The sequence below is a fragment of the Ciconia boyciana genome, chromosome 5, assembly GCF_034638445.1.
Source record: "Ciconia boyciana chromosome 5, ASM3463844v1, whole genome shotgun sequence".
NCBI lineage: Eukaryota > Metazoa > Chordata > Aves > Ciconiiformes > Ciconiidae > Ciconia > Ciconia boyciana.
The window spans coordinates 82,385,977-82,403,412 of NC_132938.1; the positions used below are offsets into that span (position 1 = coordinate 82,385,977).

The 17,436-nt window shown below is 43.3% G+C and overlaps 2 protein-coding genes across 10 annotated transcripts in view; one reads left to right on the forward strand and one right to left on the reverse strand.

The window, feature by feature from the left end:
• The window catches only part of ALPK1 (alpha kinase 1), a 63,125-nt gene extending 46,859 nt beyond the window's left edge, over positions 1-16,266 (reverse strand). The window contains exons 1-2 of one of the 8 annotated variants that reach the window (XM_072862963.1): positions 7,933-8,244; positions 3,008-3,404 (exon numbers count right to left, since the gene is read on the reverse strand). The gene's annotated coding sequence lies outside the window, so the exon portion shown is untranslated. Of the gene's footprint in view, positions 1-3,007; positions 3,405-6,219; positions 6,510-7,928; positions 8,249-9,793; positions 9,813-15,227 lie in introns of those variants that run through there. The other 7 variants (XM_072862958.1, XM_072862961.1, XM_072862962.1 and 4 more) reach the window with 7 other exon arrangements.
• Positions 9,110-13,992, forward strand: TIFA (TRAF interacting protein with forkhead associated domain). Of its 2 annotated transcripts, XM_072862967.1 has the most exons (3): positions 9,110-9,406; positions 11,453-11,594; positions 12,661-13,992. In XM_072862967.1, exons 2-3 carry the CDS (start codon positions 11,558-11,560, stop codon positions 13,242-13,244), a joined length of 621 nt encoding a protein of 206 aa, XP_072719068.1. In that variant the 5' UTR covers positions 9,110-9,406; positions 11,453-11,557; the 3' UTR covers positions 13,245-13,992. The 2 variants fall into 2 exon arrangements, with proteins under 2 accessions (XP_072719068.1, XP_072719070.1); XM_072862969.1 differs by lacking the exon at positions 11,453-11,594 and having other exon boundaries at positions 9,118-9,406; positions 12,661-13,989.
• Positions 16,267-17,436: the final 1,170 nt, after the last annotated feature.

Here is a 17,436-nt window from a genome sequence, read left to right on the forward strand (position 1 = left end):
GCCAGAAGGATCTTCTTCCCAAAGGCTTTCTTTGGACTTTTATTCCCCAGCAGACTGGGATGAGGCACTTCAAGTCATCACTTGTAAGTACACAAAAGCAAAATGGCCCATCAGGGTATATAATGTCTACCACTGTATTTTATATTTAGCATTTGTCTCAATGCACTGCGTGGGTATCAAACCCCAGGCCATGAATACACACCGCTGGGCTGATAAGACGGAGCCTCACATGAATGCCTGCTTACTTGTGCGAGGAGGAAAGCACCCGTAGCAGGTCTAAATGCTTCCACGGGCAAAGGTTTCAAGTCCAGGCACTGAGCCAGCTTCGTATCAGGGTAACAAATTTCCCGTGAAGCTTACAAATACACAACATTAAAAATAAAGATGAGTCTAGGTTTAGTAAACTACATACAGCACATTCATACAGTACAAATGGGTTCCTTTACGTGCAACAACATAACCGAGGCTTTCAGAAGTGGCCAGTGATTTCCCAGTGCTCCCACTAAAACAATTTTCTGAGATGTTTGTGACCTTCTGCAAATAAAATCCTTCACAACATCTCAAGTCAGACAGTTTGAATTGTGGGTCCCCTTGAAGTTTGGGGGCTTTTTTTAGATATATACAATATTAAACTTCAAGCATTCAAAAGACTGGCATAAAACTGAAATAGGAGAGACAAATCAAGCCTACTGGACTGCCAATTGAAGCTGACGTACAGACAGAAAGTGCCTTAAAAGGATGAAATGGCTCAGAAACATGTCAGAAATATTGCGTCTCTGCAGGACTGATGCTGAAACTCATGATGTAAGCCCAAACATGGTGTTTAAAGCAACGGAAGGGCAGACAGGGGGAGAATGCAGGATCAAACCAAGCCTATGCCTGTTGCAGAAAACCCAAATGAAGATATTTTAAGATGTGGTGGATTTTGTCTCTATTGGAGACCTATGATATAATTAAAGCATTCAACTGTGTTTGAAAAGTTATCTTCAAATGTTTGTAACCTTTTTAACTTTGCTTGTAAAACTGGAAACTAGATCTTAATTTACTATACAGAGCTTGTGGTGATATTACAAACTTCAGTTTTTCTCCAAGTAACAAACAGAATATGAAAGTTTGACATCCAGCAGAGATATCAAGACACAATGCTCAATTTTGAGGTTTACAATATTATGCAATGTTTGCTGTAGACATTTCAATTTCATTAGCATATTCTACTTTACATGAAATCCAGCAATGAATGCTGTCCCTGATCTAAGGCTAATCCTCTTTAAAGAGCTACAGGCTATATTACTTGTGGCCACAGCCACGGTTATGCCACGGCTGAATCACTTTGAAGCCTATTGAACAGTGTTCCCTTGTGAGACTATACACAGAGCCATAAACCAATGCTCCCTGTGCTGTGAAATCCTACTGTTTTCATCCCCAAGAGTTTCTGTAAGGGACAAACCCTCCCTAGTCCCAAGCAAGGGGCTGCACAAGAGGGAAGAGATACGCAGCTGCCTTCACCACCTCTCAACGCGAATTTACAACCGGAGCCTTTATGCCTACAGTAATACAAATGCCTTGTTTCTAAACATCATCAGACAGCAACTGCTCCAAGGGAGGGTTACCAGAACAATAAAAGGTAAAGATGAACCAGGCACCTGCTTCCTTGGGCAAATCCTCTCTCTCACAGTCCAGCAAGGCTTCTGAAATACAGCAGGTTACAATGGCTCAATCTGAAAGGGCGACAGCCAATACAACCCGGAGTGAGACAGAAGATGCCAAAGTGAGAATATTTATTGAAACATGGTTCCCTCTTGTCTTCTCTTTCTGCCTCTATTCCACCTTAGATCCCTTTCTGTGGAAAGGCTCACAAGTATTTCAGCAAGGTTCACATTTATTTCAGGTCTATTTTTTGGTCACTTAGTTTTATGATGCCAGCTAGAAAGCAAGAGCGATACCAAACTGATTCACTAGAAACTACAATTAAAGCCTACGTCTGAGGAAAACGGATAGCGTTGTAGTGTGCCAGTAAGCTCCACAATATAAAGACATCGCAGGTAGAGTAGTTCGGGACACGATCATACATATCTTTAAATTTAAAAAAAAAAGGGTCATGTACCTCCAAAGCAGGCTGCATCTCTCACAGCTGGGTGCCCTTAAACGCTATAAACTGAGATAGTGGAATAGAGTTTTTATTGCCACACAGCACAGAATGTGGAGTCTTTAACACCTTAACATCTATACAAGTTCAAAGGGGAAAAAAAAAAAAAGAAACGCTACATTCACTGGTCCTGCTATGTATCAGCAAAAGACAGTTTATTTTAGTGCTTATCTTTAACTCTTCAAAATAACTTTCTTTGTTCAATCACTGCTTTTGAAGGGAGCTGGAAAGGTTGGTTCTGTTCAGTCTGCACGGTACACCTGAAATTACTTCCACCTAAATGGTGTCAAACCAGACAGAGTGAGCAGATCCAGTCTCTATGGTAAAATCTTGGTCCCGGTGAAGGCAATGTTTAAGCTCCTTGCTATCAAAATAGTATCTCATCCAAAATGTTGATAATCCAACACATTTAGAATTGCTACTCTATACCTAGGAGACGAGACCACATCGTCCCTCACGTGGCGTATCTAAAGAAGTACAGAGATAGTGTTTTGGAGGCTATTGCAAAGTGTGTTGAAGCCGTGAAGCTTCTGCTTTCAGCCAAACCATTTCACTGGAGCCTATATCAATTGTCACAGTTTTTACACTCCGATGGATTTGCTTCAGAGCACGAGGAAACATATTTTTTTAATGCAGCAAATAGATTTATCACTGTTAGAACCTTATCAATTCCCAATACAGTATTTAAAATACTTGCCACTAGCCAAACTATGTCTTGCCATGCCTTTGATTACTGCTGGTATCTGGCCACTTTCAGAAAGTGCAGCTTTCTCAGTTTAGTTCTCTAGAAGAGGAAATAGCAAAGAACAGAGAACATCAACCTGAAATTCAAGGGTTATGACCTAGGGAGAACATACTTACCTCTACTGAAATCTTTGTAGGAAACCTGGACTGTTGTTCCAGTTCTTGCAAAGAAGGCTTTTGGTCTCTTAATGGTCACAGTTGATCAGTGAGATTATAAAGGTTGCTAAACGGTCACTCGATGCTTGTGATACACCAGTTCGAGCCTTCTCTCGTTCAGATCTTCAACGTGAGATTTGATGTGAAAGATGGAACTTCCACTTCCTGGCATGCCCTCTATCGCACAGAACTTAAGTCAGGGTGTCACGCTGCGTGCTGGGCTACCCGCAGCAAAACAGACTTCTCTTGAGCAAGCCTCGATAAGGTCCAGTCTCATATAGCTTGTGAGTCTGACGAGGTCAAAAACTGAGATATCATGAAGATATCATAGGTCATATGTAGGAAGTTCACAGGGTATCTGTAGGGGGAAAAAAATCACACATTAATTGCATACCTCTTGGAAGCAATTACAAAAGGAAAAGCCCTATCTGTGTGCCAAGTATTTTCTCTTCCTAGTTTGAGAGAAGTTCCACAAAATAAGAAATGTAGGGAGATGTATAGGCCAGCTAGAACTGTAGTGACGTACAACTAGGGGAGCAAAACTTTAACTGGTAAATCACCTCCACGTACAAAGATAGGAGATGACCACCAAATAACTGAAAGCTGGACTCATGGTTACTGGTAAACAAAGAGAACTCCAGTAGGGCTCACCAACAAAAACCCCACGGCTTTCTAACTATCATTATAAGACACAGGGGAATCCTGCAAGCACAGTTACAATCAACAGCTGTGCACAGACTACTTATCCCCAACATGTTTCTAAGTTGCACAAATTATTTTTTCATTTTCAGCTCTACTGAAATTCATTTAAGACACTCTTCTCTGAGAAACGTGATACTCCAGCATGCTTAAGACTCCAGGCTTTGTTCCAACTTCAAAAAAAAGGCAACAGGGAAGAGCTGACAATTTTTCTTCTGTATCAGGGCTTAAAGATGATTTACTTTTAATTTTGAGCAAGAAGCAAGCACCTACTCTATGGCATTGAACCTCCCTTACTCTTCTGTTTCCACTTCTTGTCCCATGAAAGCTGGAATTCCAGGAGCTTCTCTCCCACCAAGCTGCACAAACCTTCTTCCAAAGACACAGCTGTCAGTAAGAAGGGGCTCCAAGTCACAAGGAACACCTCCACCTCTTTCCACAGTGTCCCTGCTGTGCTTTCTTTTTCTAGCCCTGGATCTCTAGCACTTATTTATAGAGAGGGCAGCCATCCTTTCAACAGAATAAGGAGGGAAATGCTGAGGACCCACTACGGGGTCTTGCTGCATGATGCCAACAGACAGATCAGTCTGTTCCACCTCCCAGTCTCCTCCTGGTGTTTATTTCCTTGCTGCCCCATGACTGCATGATTTCACTTGTCCTGAAAGTCACTCCACAGGTGCTAGTCCTGAGCAGCAAAAGCAGACTGGGGAGAAAGCAGAAATAAGGGCAGTGGGATAGATGAAAGGGAGAGAATCCAGATGGAGGGAGAAAGGCCCCAGAGAAAAAACAAAGGATGGAGGGAGCCACAGAGGGGGTAGGAAAAACAGTCAGGAGGATGGTGACAGGGAAGAACAACAGACAGCAAGAGGGGCAGGAAGATGGAAGAGAAACTGAGATAGCAGACAGGCAAGAAAGAAGCCAGAGGGGTTCAGAAGGAGGACCAAGGGCAGACCGTGATGTAGAAAGAGAAAGAAAATGAGAACTTGGAGAGTGGCATAAACAAAGTCCATCTTGTAAGAAATAGTTCTCTTCAGTAGTCAAGGTGAGCTTCCTCATCAGTTTATTCAGGTCAGATGAGATGGGAAATGGAAGAGCTCTTTTTCCTGAGTAAACAAGGAGCAAAGAAGTAAATAAACATAGAGGGAACTGTGCTCTCTCTTCTTCCTTTGGAAGACCTCCTCTCTGCTTCATGGAGTGGAGCTGTTCTTGGCACTGGGATCTAAAAGTTCCGTGAACGCACCTCCTTCCCATGCATCTCTCCTCCCTCTAACACCGAGATCCAGCTGAATACCTTGCTTTGTCTTTGGAATACACGTGTCTCTGAGAAGGGCTTATTTCTTTTCTGTTTGAACGTGAGGCACTTGGTTGCTGTATGGTAATAATAACTCATTGCAGAACCTAGCTATAGGTCGTTGTGTACTCTGTTACGCCTTTCCCAAATGAACTCTTGGAAGTTACCACTGCCATGATTACCATTAATTTACAAGTACCACAACAGCTTTTGCAATATCAAAATGAAGTTTCTGACTTAAAAAAAAAACAAAAACCCCCCCACACACACAAAACACCAAAAACCCCAAAACAAATGGTGGCTCCCCATGTGTGGTCACACATTGCCACCTACCGGCTCCTGCCCCTGTGCCCTCAACAGCACTAAAGTGGTTTGAATCAAGAAACGGGCTGTGAAGCAGAGAGGAAGAGCAGCAGGAGGGCACACCTTGGTATTTAAACCCAACACGTGTGTTACAGGTGTAGGCAGTGAATATTATTATACCCTAGCATTGCCTACGCACAAGCAAACACGTCCACCAGATGGGATTTTATGGCTCTAAAGCAGCAATCAGCGCTCACCAACCTCCTCCTCTGTGTCTCTGTACATCCCTGAATGAGTGAAGGATGATTTCAGGACACCCCTGCGCCACGCCAGGAGAGCAAGCCCTGGGACAGGGGAGGTACAACGGCAGCACGTCCCCTGCCACCCAGCACACCCAGGCCCGCCAGAAAAGCGCCTGCCGCAGCAAGACAAGAGCGAGGCATTAAATGCTGGGGAAAATCAGCAAACAGAGCGCACGTCCCTCGGGAGCCGTGCCGGCGGGGCTGCACAAACCAGGGGAACACGGAGAGGGCTGGGGGGGCAACTCGCTCTTCGCAGGCTTTCTGCTAACATCTCTACAGTGGCTGCACTTCACATCTTTCACACACATGCCATCGAAACACGAACGCATTGCTTATGTCCCCTCGTGGCGAGAGGCCAACCCTGCAGAAAAATGGCATCTCTATATACTTGCCTTAAAACCAAACCCCAATGCATTCAAATCCACTGCAAGTATTTCTAACGCAAAGTTTGACATAAGAGGTCTCACAGCCTCTGCTTCAGTATTCACACAATGACACCGCTGACAAGCTCTGCCAATGAGTGGGAAAGCTGGTAACCAAAAAAAGGGCCACCAGAAAACCACAGAAATCATACTTACACAACGTTTGCAAGTGCAGTCACCCTTTACACCTGCATCTGTCCTGTCCCACATCTGGCAAACCTAAGCACTACATCGGCAGTTTTGATCACCACATGTAAAGTCTGGCCTTCGAAGGGAAGGACAGAACCGTGGTGAAATCTCAGCACCACTGAAATCAGGCCAGACTTGCTGTTAATCCAACAGGACAAGGATACTTTCATCGTGTTGATTTAAATAGCAGAGAGAAATAGAAAGTTTCAGACTGGTCCAGACTACTGCTGGTCTCGTATCTTGCCTCAAATGTCCGCGGAACGGCTTTTACACGAGAAGAGAGACAGAACTATAAAGGACGTGATTCCCCAGTGTCCGAGAAACATTACCACTGCATTCCCAACTTGTGACTGGCCAGGCAGACCATTAACAGCCATGCCAACTGCACCATGTGCCAGAGCACTCAAAAAAACCACAGGGATGTTCCAGTAAGGTTTCTTACGGTGTGTTAAAGCATAGGGAGGAAGCTCAGGAAGGAAGGTTTCACATTGAGTCATTAGCTGGAACACAGATATCCTAAATGAGTATACTTTCTATAGCTCTTCTGACCTACCATGAACTTCCCAGAAAGAGAAAGAAACATATTTGCCCTCACTGACTCTCAGATTCTCAAAGCCGAACATGACTGAAAGCAATGTACGAGTTCCTAGTATTTTTCCATTTTCCAGATTTCCCTACTTAGGCTGTGGAGTTATCTGAAGCCTTATGAGTCAGTTGTTAGAAAAACAATTCACCATGGCAGCCAAGCCAAAACCAGTCTTTCAGCCTACATGTTACAAACACTTAATTAGCCCAAACGGCTAGCATCAATAATGTGCTACCAAAAATTACACAGAGAAGCCACATCAGGCATACATAAACAGGAAACATTCATTTAAAGTAACGAGCAAGACTTTTCCTAGGCCTTCCTCCTCTCTACGGATTGGCAAGGCAACAAATACAGGTGTCTGAAAACCAACCAGCTGGAAGGCAACTTGAAAGGAGAGTGTGGTTCTGCTCCACCTTTATTTTCATATCCCACACAGTCTTCGTAATCCAGGGGAATGCCATGTGCCACCGGCTTTGCAGTCCGGCATGGGAAGGCTCCGACTTCCATCACCTCGATTATCCGTTGGATAACTCCAGGAATGCTAGAGTAGATTCACGCTCTACCGTGAAAGGGAAAGCACATGTGGGGAAAATCACAACCCCAGAGGAGGAAGGGGTTGTGTAGACAACACAAAACAGGACAGCAGCAAGAGCTACGAGGTTAACGTTGACATCAGCTCCCACGTCCCAGCGGCTTGCTCACCACGCAGTGCAGCTCAGCCCTACAAAGCTTTACACGTTTATTTGCGGTTTCGCTTTTGACCTAAGACATTTCAATTAAAACGAAGCTATTGTAATACAGGAATGAACTCTAGTAAACCACGTAACCATTTTAGCAAGAAGATCACCCAAAAAGCCCACAAGCACAGAGTGCCTGAATTTTTTCTCTCATACGGAGCAAACCTGGAGTTGTTTTCCTGAAGCTGGCAGCATTTCAACCAGTTAGAAACTTACAGAAGAGAAGAGCAGTGAATCCAGTTCCTGCCCTCTCCGAACAAAATCACACAGAGTTTAAATGATAAACTAATAAGGAATATATAGTTAATATGAGGTTTCATAATGCTAGGGAAAAAAGGAAGGATACTTACATACCTCAATAGGTACAAGTATCAAAATAATCCTATCAGAAAAGCTCTCTCGTGGCCTAGGAAGCAGACTGTTTCCGGAAGTGAAGGGCTGACGGGAATTACAACCATCACCAGATGCAATAAAATAACAGGGTTGCACAACTCCGGCTTCTCCAGAAGGCAGCAAAGTGCTTTTGTGTGAGCACACGCGCCCAGCCCTGCCTGCTGCTGGAAAGGCATTCTGCTAAGGGAGAAACTTGGAAGAATCTGTTTTCCTTCTCTGCTTTTCAACGTGACTTGTTGCAAAATAGTCTAACCCCTTTTTTTTCTGATGTAAGGGGAGAAGGGTACTCACAGCAGACGTATTAGCCTGTGTTACAGATAAAAGCTATTCTACAAGGACAACAAAGGAACTTATCAGCCCATGAGTAACTTACCTGTTTGATGAGTAAATAAAAGGAACTCGCAAATGAAAAATAGTTTATATGAACCAACAGAGTATTTCACAGCCTGTGCCAAAGCAATCAAACCGACACTACTTATCGAGGCACGCCACCTTGCTAGTCACAACGCTGTGCAAGCACAGGTAAGAGAGGACACTGCGTATCTAGGATTCAGACCGAGATGAAACAGTTTTTTTCTGCACTCTGCCTCTTGTTCTGTGCTTGGGAGTATTCTGGCTTAATAAGAAAAATGAAGCAGCTGAACAAGAGAGAATTGCTTCATTTTTTCCTACCAGATGGCAGGGCTGCCTCAGGATTTCTAATAAAATGGAAAGTTTTCAGCTCAGCTGAGATCAGCAGTCAAGGAAAGAGTAGGTTTTTTTTCCCAAAGGCAGTGAAATGAAGCTGAACCACTGTTGCTTAAAGCAAATAACCGAATATTTTAAAATTCTCGATTTAAGAACATCATCAGTCAACTGTTACGCTTATAACGTGCTGCTTACTAAAGTGTTTTACTCTTTAAAGTATTTATTTGGGGGTTAAACTGAAATTATTTTGTCTGAAACCTGAGCCTGCAAACTCTGGATCATATCCTTGACATCGCTGCGACTACTGGTTTGAGTAAGTTACTCACAAGCGTGAGATTTTTAGATGTCCACTTAAAACCCCAGACGGAGCTGGGGCTAATTTTTTTTTTTCGGTTTTTTTTTTCACGATAATAAAAGGAGAGCTCGGTATACTTGTTGGAAAAATAACCGAAGTTCATCCTCCGGTCCCAAGGCGGCCCCAGCACCTCCCGCTCTTCCCGCGGCCCGCTGCCCCTCACAGCCAGCCCCCGCCCCGCTGGCGGGACGGCCCTGCCGGCGGCCCAGCGGCCTGCAGCGCCTTCCCCGCCTCCCCGCCCGGCGACGCGCGGAGGTACCGGGCGCTGAGGAGCCGTTGGAGCCGTTGGAGGCCGCAGCCCGCCCCGCGCGGCCCCTCCGGCAGGCGCCTGAGGCCCGCTCTCCACAGGACGGAAGGCGGCCGGAGGCGGGGGTCGTTCCCGCCCGCCGACAGGTGAGGGGGAGGCCGGGCCGGGCGGGGCCGGGCCGAGGTGCGGGGAAAGGGGCATGCCGCGTCCTCGGGTAGGGGCAGAGGGGAGAGCGGGATTTCTTCGGGAAGTCCCGACGGAGCGGAGGCTCCGGCGGCGAGCGCTTTCGGGAGCTCCTGCCCTCGCCGTACTGCGGTCGGTGCCACGAGCAGCTGGCGGGGGGACGGCACAGAGCCCTGCTCGGGGGACTCTGCTGCGTCCATGCTGGGGCATATTCTCATGTAATGCCAGCAAAGATGGCATTTTTAGCAAAACTGAGGTTGCACGCCCAAGTTAGGAGCTGTCAGCAGTACGTTTGCCTCGGAACTGTTGGCTTGCTGTGTGTAATGGACGTGAGGCGGCGCAGGACAAACCTGCCTGGGGACGAGCAGGGTTTGAAACGCAGGCCATGGTCTGCTGGCCTCCTGCGTAAGCTCTTGCAGAGGGCAAACGACACGCTCGTGACCGCAGCATGGCATTCTGGGGAGACAAAAAGGATAGCTGGCCTTGTGTAATGTGCTTGAAAATCATGTTCTGCGCTGCTCCTGCCCCAACGTTCATGGTCATTTAAAACGAAAGCTAGATAACAAACTGGATGGTATTCTTTTTCCTGATACACAGGTTGAACGCTAATGTTTTGATTTGCAAAAGCAAACCGGCAGAGCTCTCTGCGCGATAAGTTGTAGGTAGAGAGGTATAGCTCTTGAATACTTTGTTAAACACTCAAGTAGGAGCCTGATGGTTCTCAAGTTAGGCATCCTTGTTCTTAATGCTCCGTGTCATTCTCCTGTCTCTAAAAATGGGGATAACGACGCACACTGAAGGAGGCGATGTTGGGAGAGGGGAAAGACCTAAGATCATGATTTGTTTGACTCAGATTAAGGGATGGACAACAGCAGTGCAATGGGCTGCCTTACAGTTGCAGGGGAAGTCTGGATTTAACTATAGAAAGTTTCCTTCTCCAGTTAGAGGTCTCTGAAATCTTTCCCCAGTCCAATACAGTCTGGTAAATAGAAGCTCCTTCGGTATTTAGCTGACTTAGCAACAGAGCTCAGGATGCCTGAGGTGGCACACAAGCAGATCATGAAGAGCTCGCAGGGTCTGTGGGAGCTGCTGAGATGCAGGTGCAACGGGTGCTGCTGAAGCAATCAGTGGCAGTTCTTCCCCTTCCCAAATTAATAAATGTAGCCATTTGTAAAATTCAGAAAGATGTGAATAAAGACAACATTTTACATTGATCTGATACATAGTTCTATACGCTGCAGATTGCTCAAAATGTGTTTCTTTATATTCCTGTGTTTTGCTCAGTCCTGATGCATTTCAGAAACCAATTAAGATACTAAGGGAAGCAGAACATGCTTTTAAGTTGGTTTCAAACTCGGCCCATCTCAGGCCAGAAGACTGTCTCTGTAGGCCGATCTGCAAACTAAGTGAAATTACTTGGTTTTCCCCTTTAACCAAAGCTGACCTCATACATCTCACATCCTCTTTACTGGTGCTAAATAGCCAAGGGCAGAACTAAGCACAGAGACAGTCCATCCTCCTGCTCACAGCGCCGCTTCCAGCTCACCGGAGTTGAGGCATACGAGTAGGAAGAGGGATAGATACCCATGCCACTGCAGCTTGTCTTACAGATGGCAAAAGAAGAACCTGCCATCAGGGCGTCTGTCTGTACTTCTGTCACAAGCACAGATGATGTTTCCTGGTTTGTTTTAAAGTGAACTCTAAGAGCTACTTGAAATTTCATGTATCTCTAATCACCTAAGCTTGGTAGCAGCACTGTTTGTTGTAGCCCATGTCCGTAAGCAAGCAGAAGTTCCTAAACTAGTGTTTCAGAACTGTTGCTGTTCTTGTGGTAAAGGTGTAAGAAGGAAGCGGTGTGGATGTTTCACACAGAAAGTGACCCACGCACTTGGAATTTATGTACAGTGGTATAATTTAGCCATAAAAACCCCACAAGTCAGAATACCTAACTGCAGTGATGATTCACCTACCCATAAAAAAAACAGGTTAAATTATAAGCTGCTTTTCAGCATTACTCGCTGAACAGAGCTGGTGAGAATGCTCAGGATCGGTGTGTGACATTTTGGGAGCTTACTGCTATCTAGAAGGAGAAACATGACAAACATCTGCGCTGTATGATTCCAGTTAAATGGCTCCTCACATATTGCTCTGGTGAGTAACTGCAAACTCATTCTCTGGTTCCTACCTTAAGTACCTAGCCTTTTCTTTCTTTAGACTAAGTTTCAGTGCAGGACAATACTAGCCTTGCATGCATAGAGGACCAGATCAGAGTGTTTCCTGAGGTGTCTCATAGATTTTATGTGGATGCACTGCAGTCGCTCAGACTTTGGAACAGAATTTAGTTCATAAAGCAAGTGTCTCTGCGCTGCATGTGAGAAGCTTATAAAAAAACCCAAAACCAAAACCCAACAGAAGTTATTTATTTTTAATGCCTAGTTAAGTACTTCCGCAGCAGACAGCTGGGATTTTCCAGTAGGCAATGGGGAAATACCTAGAGTTGGTGGCAATTCCTCCCTTAGGTCTTGCTGATATTCAGCTTTTGCATTCATTTTACATATTCTCACATCAGTCACTTCTAAACACTGTATTTTCTTTCATACAAGAGGTAAATCCTGAATAAAGAGCCAAAAGAGCGCTTTATACACATTTGAAATATTACTGCCTACAGTCAGACTGCATTTGTAAAAGTCTTTTGTCTGATACCTTCTAGTCAAAGGACTACACTGTAAAACAGAGCACGCAGGCCCAGACAGTACTACTAAATGCTCCTTTTTAAGTGCATAAAGTACACATTACTGTCACTGCTAAGTGAGATATTTCTTCCAAAGATAAATCTACCTGTGAGATCCTCACGAAGAACTCGTTTGCAGCAATTTTACAGTCATGGGTGTTTTTCAGAGTTCTGAAGTGCTACGCAGCCATTGCAACAGATGCGAGATTGACTGCTGGGAGGAGTTCAGCCCAGAGCAGTCTGCTTCGCTGTGGTCACCGAACGAGTCTTTGGCAAAGCGGTGGGAACTGATGGTTGTCATGGACTGGGCAGGCTCAACTCCCACTTCTTCATTCCAGTGGTTTCATTACACTTGCTGCTAGCCAATTTGCTGTAAATTACATACGGTCACTATACCAGAGTATATGAAGCATTTTAATGCCACACTGAAGCCAATTCTTTTGCTGCTACCGTGATTTCATGCTGTGATTTTACTTTTCCTTCTAGTTCTGAGGACTCATTTCATCATGACCTCTTTTGAAGAAGCTGAAACTGAAGAAACAGTAACATGTCTCCACATGACCTTTTACCATCCTTGCCAAGAAGAGAAGATGATGTTTCGTTGCTTGAATTTCTGTAGGCGAGAACAGGTCAGGGCAGATGAAATGGCCAAGTTCGGCCGCGATTCTAGTATCTGCCATTATAACTTAATGGATACTCGTGTTTCTCGGATTCAGTTTTCATTGCAGTTTTACAGAAAACTGAACAGCTCAGAATTTTGTTTTGAGATAAAGAACATGAGCAAGAAAACAAAACTGATTGTGGACCAAACAGAACTGGGTTACTTAAACAAAATCGACCTGCCATCCAAGTGCATCATTTGTTTTGGGGACTACCAGATTTTAGCACAGATTCAAGAAGGGGAGTCCATGGATTATTTTGAGACTCGCTTAGACTTGGCTGAAGTGCCAATCTTACAAGAAAGATGCCTGCCATCACTGCAACCTATACAAGAGAATGGCATTTCTTCTTCCTTATTTCCTTCCCAAGGCAAAAGCCCCATAGAGATTGATGAAAATGAGTCATGCTAGCGGGGAGAAGGAGGCTGGATCAGATTTTGATCATTTGAAACCTGCACAACTTCCAAAATTGAAGGCTGTCATCTCAGTCCACTGCTCTTGATGGTTCTCACTGCTGCACGTCAGTCTTCTTACGTGTTGTTTTCCGCATAGGCATACCAGAACATACTTGGTTCAACAGAAACAGATTCCTGCCACTGTCTTCACCAGGGCATAGGTGCTCTCCGATCACCACTGTTTGCCACATAAGCGTGCGGGAGACAGAGGGCCACTCAAATCCATTGCAGCACATTCAATTCAAGAACTGTGACCGCACACCCTGAAGGTATATTTAACAGGCGTTATTATAGAGCGTGCAGAACAGTGTTTTAGCCCCAGCATTGGTTAGCTATGTAGGGACGTAATGTCTCACTGCATTTTTTATACTTTGTGCTTTGCTTTTGACGTGAAATTCTAAACAGTATTTTCAAGCCTAGGTTGTAACTTCCCAGATTTTGCAGCTTAGAAATAATTTATCAGCATAGTCCTTTAAAGTTAATGTTTTTATTAACTTTGCAGCAAGATTTTTCTTCTATTTTTAAAGTGAATTAAAATGTATATTTTTTGCAAGTTAACTACTTTTGCTTGTGAATGTAAATAAACATGCAGTGTCAGTAATCATGGTATGTAAAAATCCAGATAAATTTTGTAATAAAAGCATTTGGTTGCCTAGTAAGAATTTGCTGTCTTCTACAACTACAATCTAAAAGCCCTTACGGTGAATAAAATTACTTCCAGGACAATGCAGATAAGAAATTTTCACTGGCACTATTCTGGGCTTTCTAAAAGTGGCACTGCTCCAAGATAAGAGTTGACTAAAACACTTTCAGTGAGTTTTCTACCTCTACCCCCCACCCCAAGCTCTCTTACAATTTGGTTTCATTTAAGTATTTCTCAGGTTGTTTCAGTTAAGTTTTTCCTTTGCTAGGGGCTCAGCTTTTCATTGGCACTTGTTTTTCATCAAGGATTTAAGTTTGCTTGAAAGACACACTGGAAAGAATCAGAACTACGTAAGAGTTACCCATCTTATCATCCCTAAACATTAGGATGCATTTCAGCATTAATAATTACAAGAAAACCAGACTTATGACTGAGGGGAGGACAGCTGAATTACACAACATAACCTGAAATTAAGGCAAACAACCACAAGTGAGAGAAAGTAATGGGAGAAGCAATGAAACTCAAACACAGGCTTATATAGGATTTCATTTGTCTATTCATCTCACCCTTGCCAAAAATACCTTGTTCCCATGTTTTCTACTCTTTGAAGTAGGCTCTGGTACTTACTTAACTTTTACTTAACCATCTTGGCACAAACACCTCTGTCACACACCCAACCCCTCAGCTTAACAAAACAAAGCTGAGCAGGTATCACCATGTCATCAGACACGGTGCTACTGGTTGCAGATTTCCAGTAGCTCTTGGCTGCTCGGCTTTTATATGCTTTTGACCTGAGTCCTCCTACTCTTTAATTAGACAGAGCGGCCAATACCTGCAAATGCAAGTTGTCTAAAAAAAGAGAGCAAGATGCAAATATAATTTGAAACAAGCTCTTACATATAAAAGCTTTTACATGAAATCAGCCTCTCATATAAAATGCATGGGATATCTGACGTTCACTAATTTGGCTCGTGCGTGAGGGAGGAGGGAGCGTTAGTTTTGCATTCCCAGTAAAGAGCTCTCTTCCTGTTAGTGCTCTTAAATTATTTTGGATGACATGCAAGCTCTTGTTTTGTACTGCTTTAGGCTGAAAAAACAGGTTGCTAATACTACCGCTAAGCAGTATTGTTATCCAATTTCTATTCACCGGCCCTGTCACGTAGGACATTAACCTATAGCACTGATCATGTTAATTGCTTACGCTTTCTGGGCTATTATCTAAAGAAAAAATGACAACCCCAATCGCAAATTTTTGAGTGCAATATATAAACAGAAACGTCTACAAACAGTACTTACCTGATAAGAATCTTCTGTCTGATCTGCAGAGTTCAGAGTGCTGCGTCTCAGTAGATTTTGTATTCGCTCTGTACAGAGGGGCTCTATGGATATCCACAGATCTAGAGCAGAGCATTCCTTAGGCACATCTCCAAGAACCAGGAAAAAAACCTTGGGAATGGAAAAAAAAAAAAGAAAACACAACCAGCAATTTAATGGTTTCCAAACACTAATCATTTCTACAACTATATTTACCTGGGGTAAGAATCAACCCCAAAATGCACATTAAAAAAATAAGTCCTCTCCTAGGAAGATCCTATCACTGTGTTGATTTGAGCAGCAAAAGTCAGTTTGACGGAAGAAGAAGAGTTCTTTCAGTATAGGCATACCAGAACATACTTTGTTCACCAGAAACAAATTCCGCCTCCCCCCACCCCGAGGCTGCCATTAGTCATATACTGCTAACTTAATTGGGAGAAGTACTACACGCACAAAGGCAGCTAACATTTTTTGTAAGTTTTTGCTTGGCTCAGCTGTCCTAGTATTCACAATCGTGGAATACTAGAAGACAATGCCGAAACACCAATTTTACGCTTAAGCAAGTAACTCTGAACAGACTGCCCAAATGGTCACGTCAAATGATGTTATATTCAACAATGGCTCAACTTTAGCATAGAAACATATGTATAACCAGTAGATTAACAACTTAGTGAAAAACTTCCCTGGAATTAAAAATAATAGTTTCCTATTAAAAATATTTAATATTAATAGGAAAACTGCATTTCCTGTATACAGGCACAATTGGCTAAGTCAACTCAAATGGTGCACTAGCTCAGACAGACATGAGGACAGGCAAGCTGCTTGCATTATACAAGGAAGGTTATCTTATCTTTGAAGTATGAGGGTACAGCTGCTCGCTTCTGATAGAAGAAGGGCTCCACGTTCCAAGTTCCTCAAGTCCTCCGTTATGGCAGCTTGTTAGAGCTTCCCTCCCAAAGCAACAGGTCTCAAGAAGGGATGCTAGGGAATTCAGTAGTTAAAGACACAGTGAATTATTTATTTAAAACTTGCTTAGTTAGCTGACGCATAGGTAATTTTGGGTAACGTTTTAACAATTCATCTTCACACGCTGCTTTCACTATGTATGACATGGCAGCCCCAAAACAAGCAACGGATAAAGCATTGCCAAATATAAGACTGACTGAAAATTTTAATGACGTTTAAATTTGTACAGATACGCATGTTACAGTACTGTTCAATTGTTTCACTAGCTGTTTATGTAATCTTTCAGTTTCTTAAATTTCCACAAACATTGACCATAATTTCTTAAGTCGCTCAGTGTGGTGCACTGAGCTCTGAAAAGCAGAATGCTATTAACCATGGCTACAGAACATGCCCATCACAGAAAAAGCCTTCAGCTGGAGTCAGCTTCCTTTTTCCTAAGTCCTTGTTCATTCTACAAGCAGGACTATCAGCTAGTTTAGTTCCTCAAAGCATGGTCAGAGCAGTTAACCTCATGTTCACTGGTCAGGAAAAGTAGTGACCACTGCAGGGTAAGCTACAGTTTCACCAGGTAAAAAAACGTTATTTACATGTTGAGAAAGTTGCCTTCACTTCCATAGGAATATATTATACAAGTAAATGTTCAGGAGAAGTTACACAGTAGTAGCTTATGCCAAACCCAAAATATACATTTGATGTGTACAAATCTTTAAAGCTTATTACAGGCATTGCAAATGTAGATAATTACATTAAAATATTTTCCATGACATAGCTACAATTTAAATTAAGAAACTGAATGTTATCAACAAGATTTATCTGTTCATTAGTGTTGATAGTTGTACATATTTAATCCAAGTGTGCAGTATTTTTATTCAAGTTATCATGAAGAGGACCACACAGTAGTGACCCTACTGTTACATATAGGCTCAGATGATCTAAAACAGCAACACAACTTTCACTGACAAACTCAATTCTTCTGATGACGCAGATTTAGTACTTCACACAGCGTGTTGCTTTTACTCCACAATGGTGAAGTTACACCCCGTCCCCCTTTCTTCAGGGAAAAACAAGACAGCTACACAAAGTAACAGTAGAGTAGAATGGCTTTACTGAAACTTTGGGGAAAGCTTGAGATCTACAAGTGTTTTGCACATTCTCTTCAGTGAGATTTCTCTTTTTCTAAAAAGTATAACTTACATTAAATATCAGGGGAGACCACACAATACAA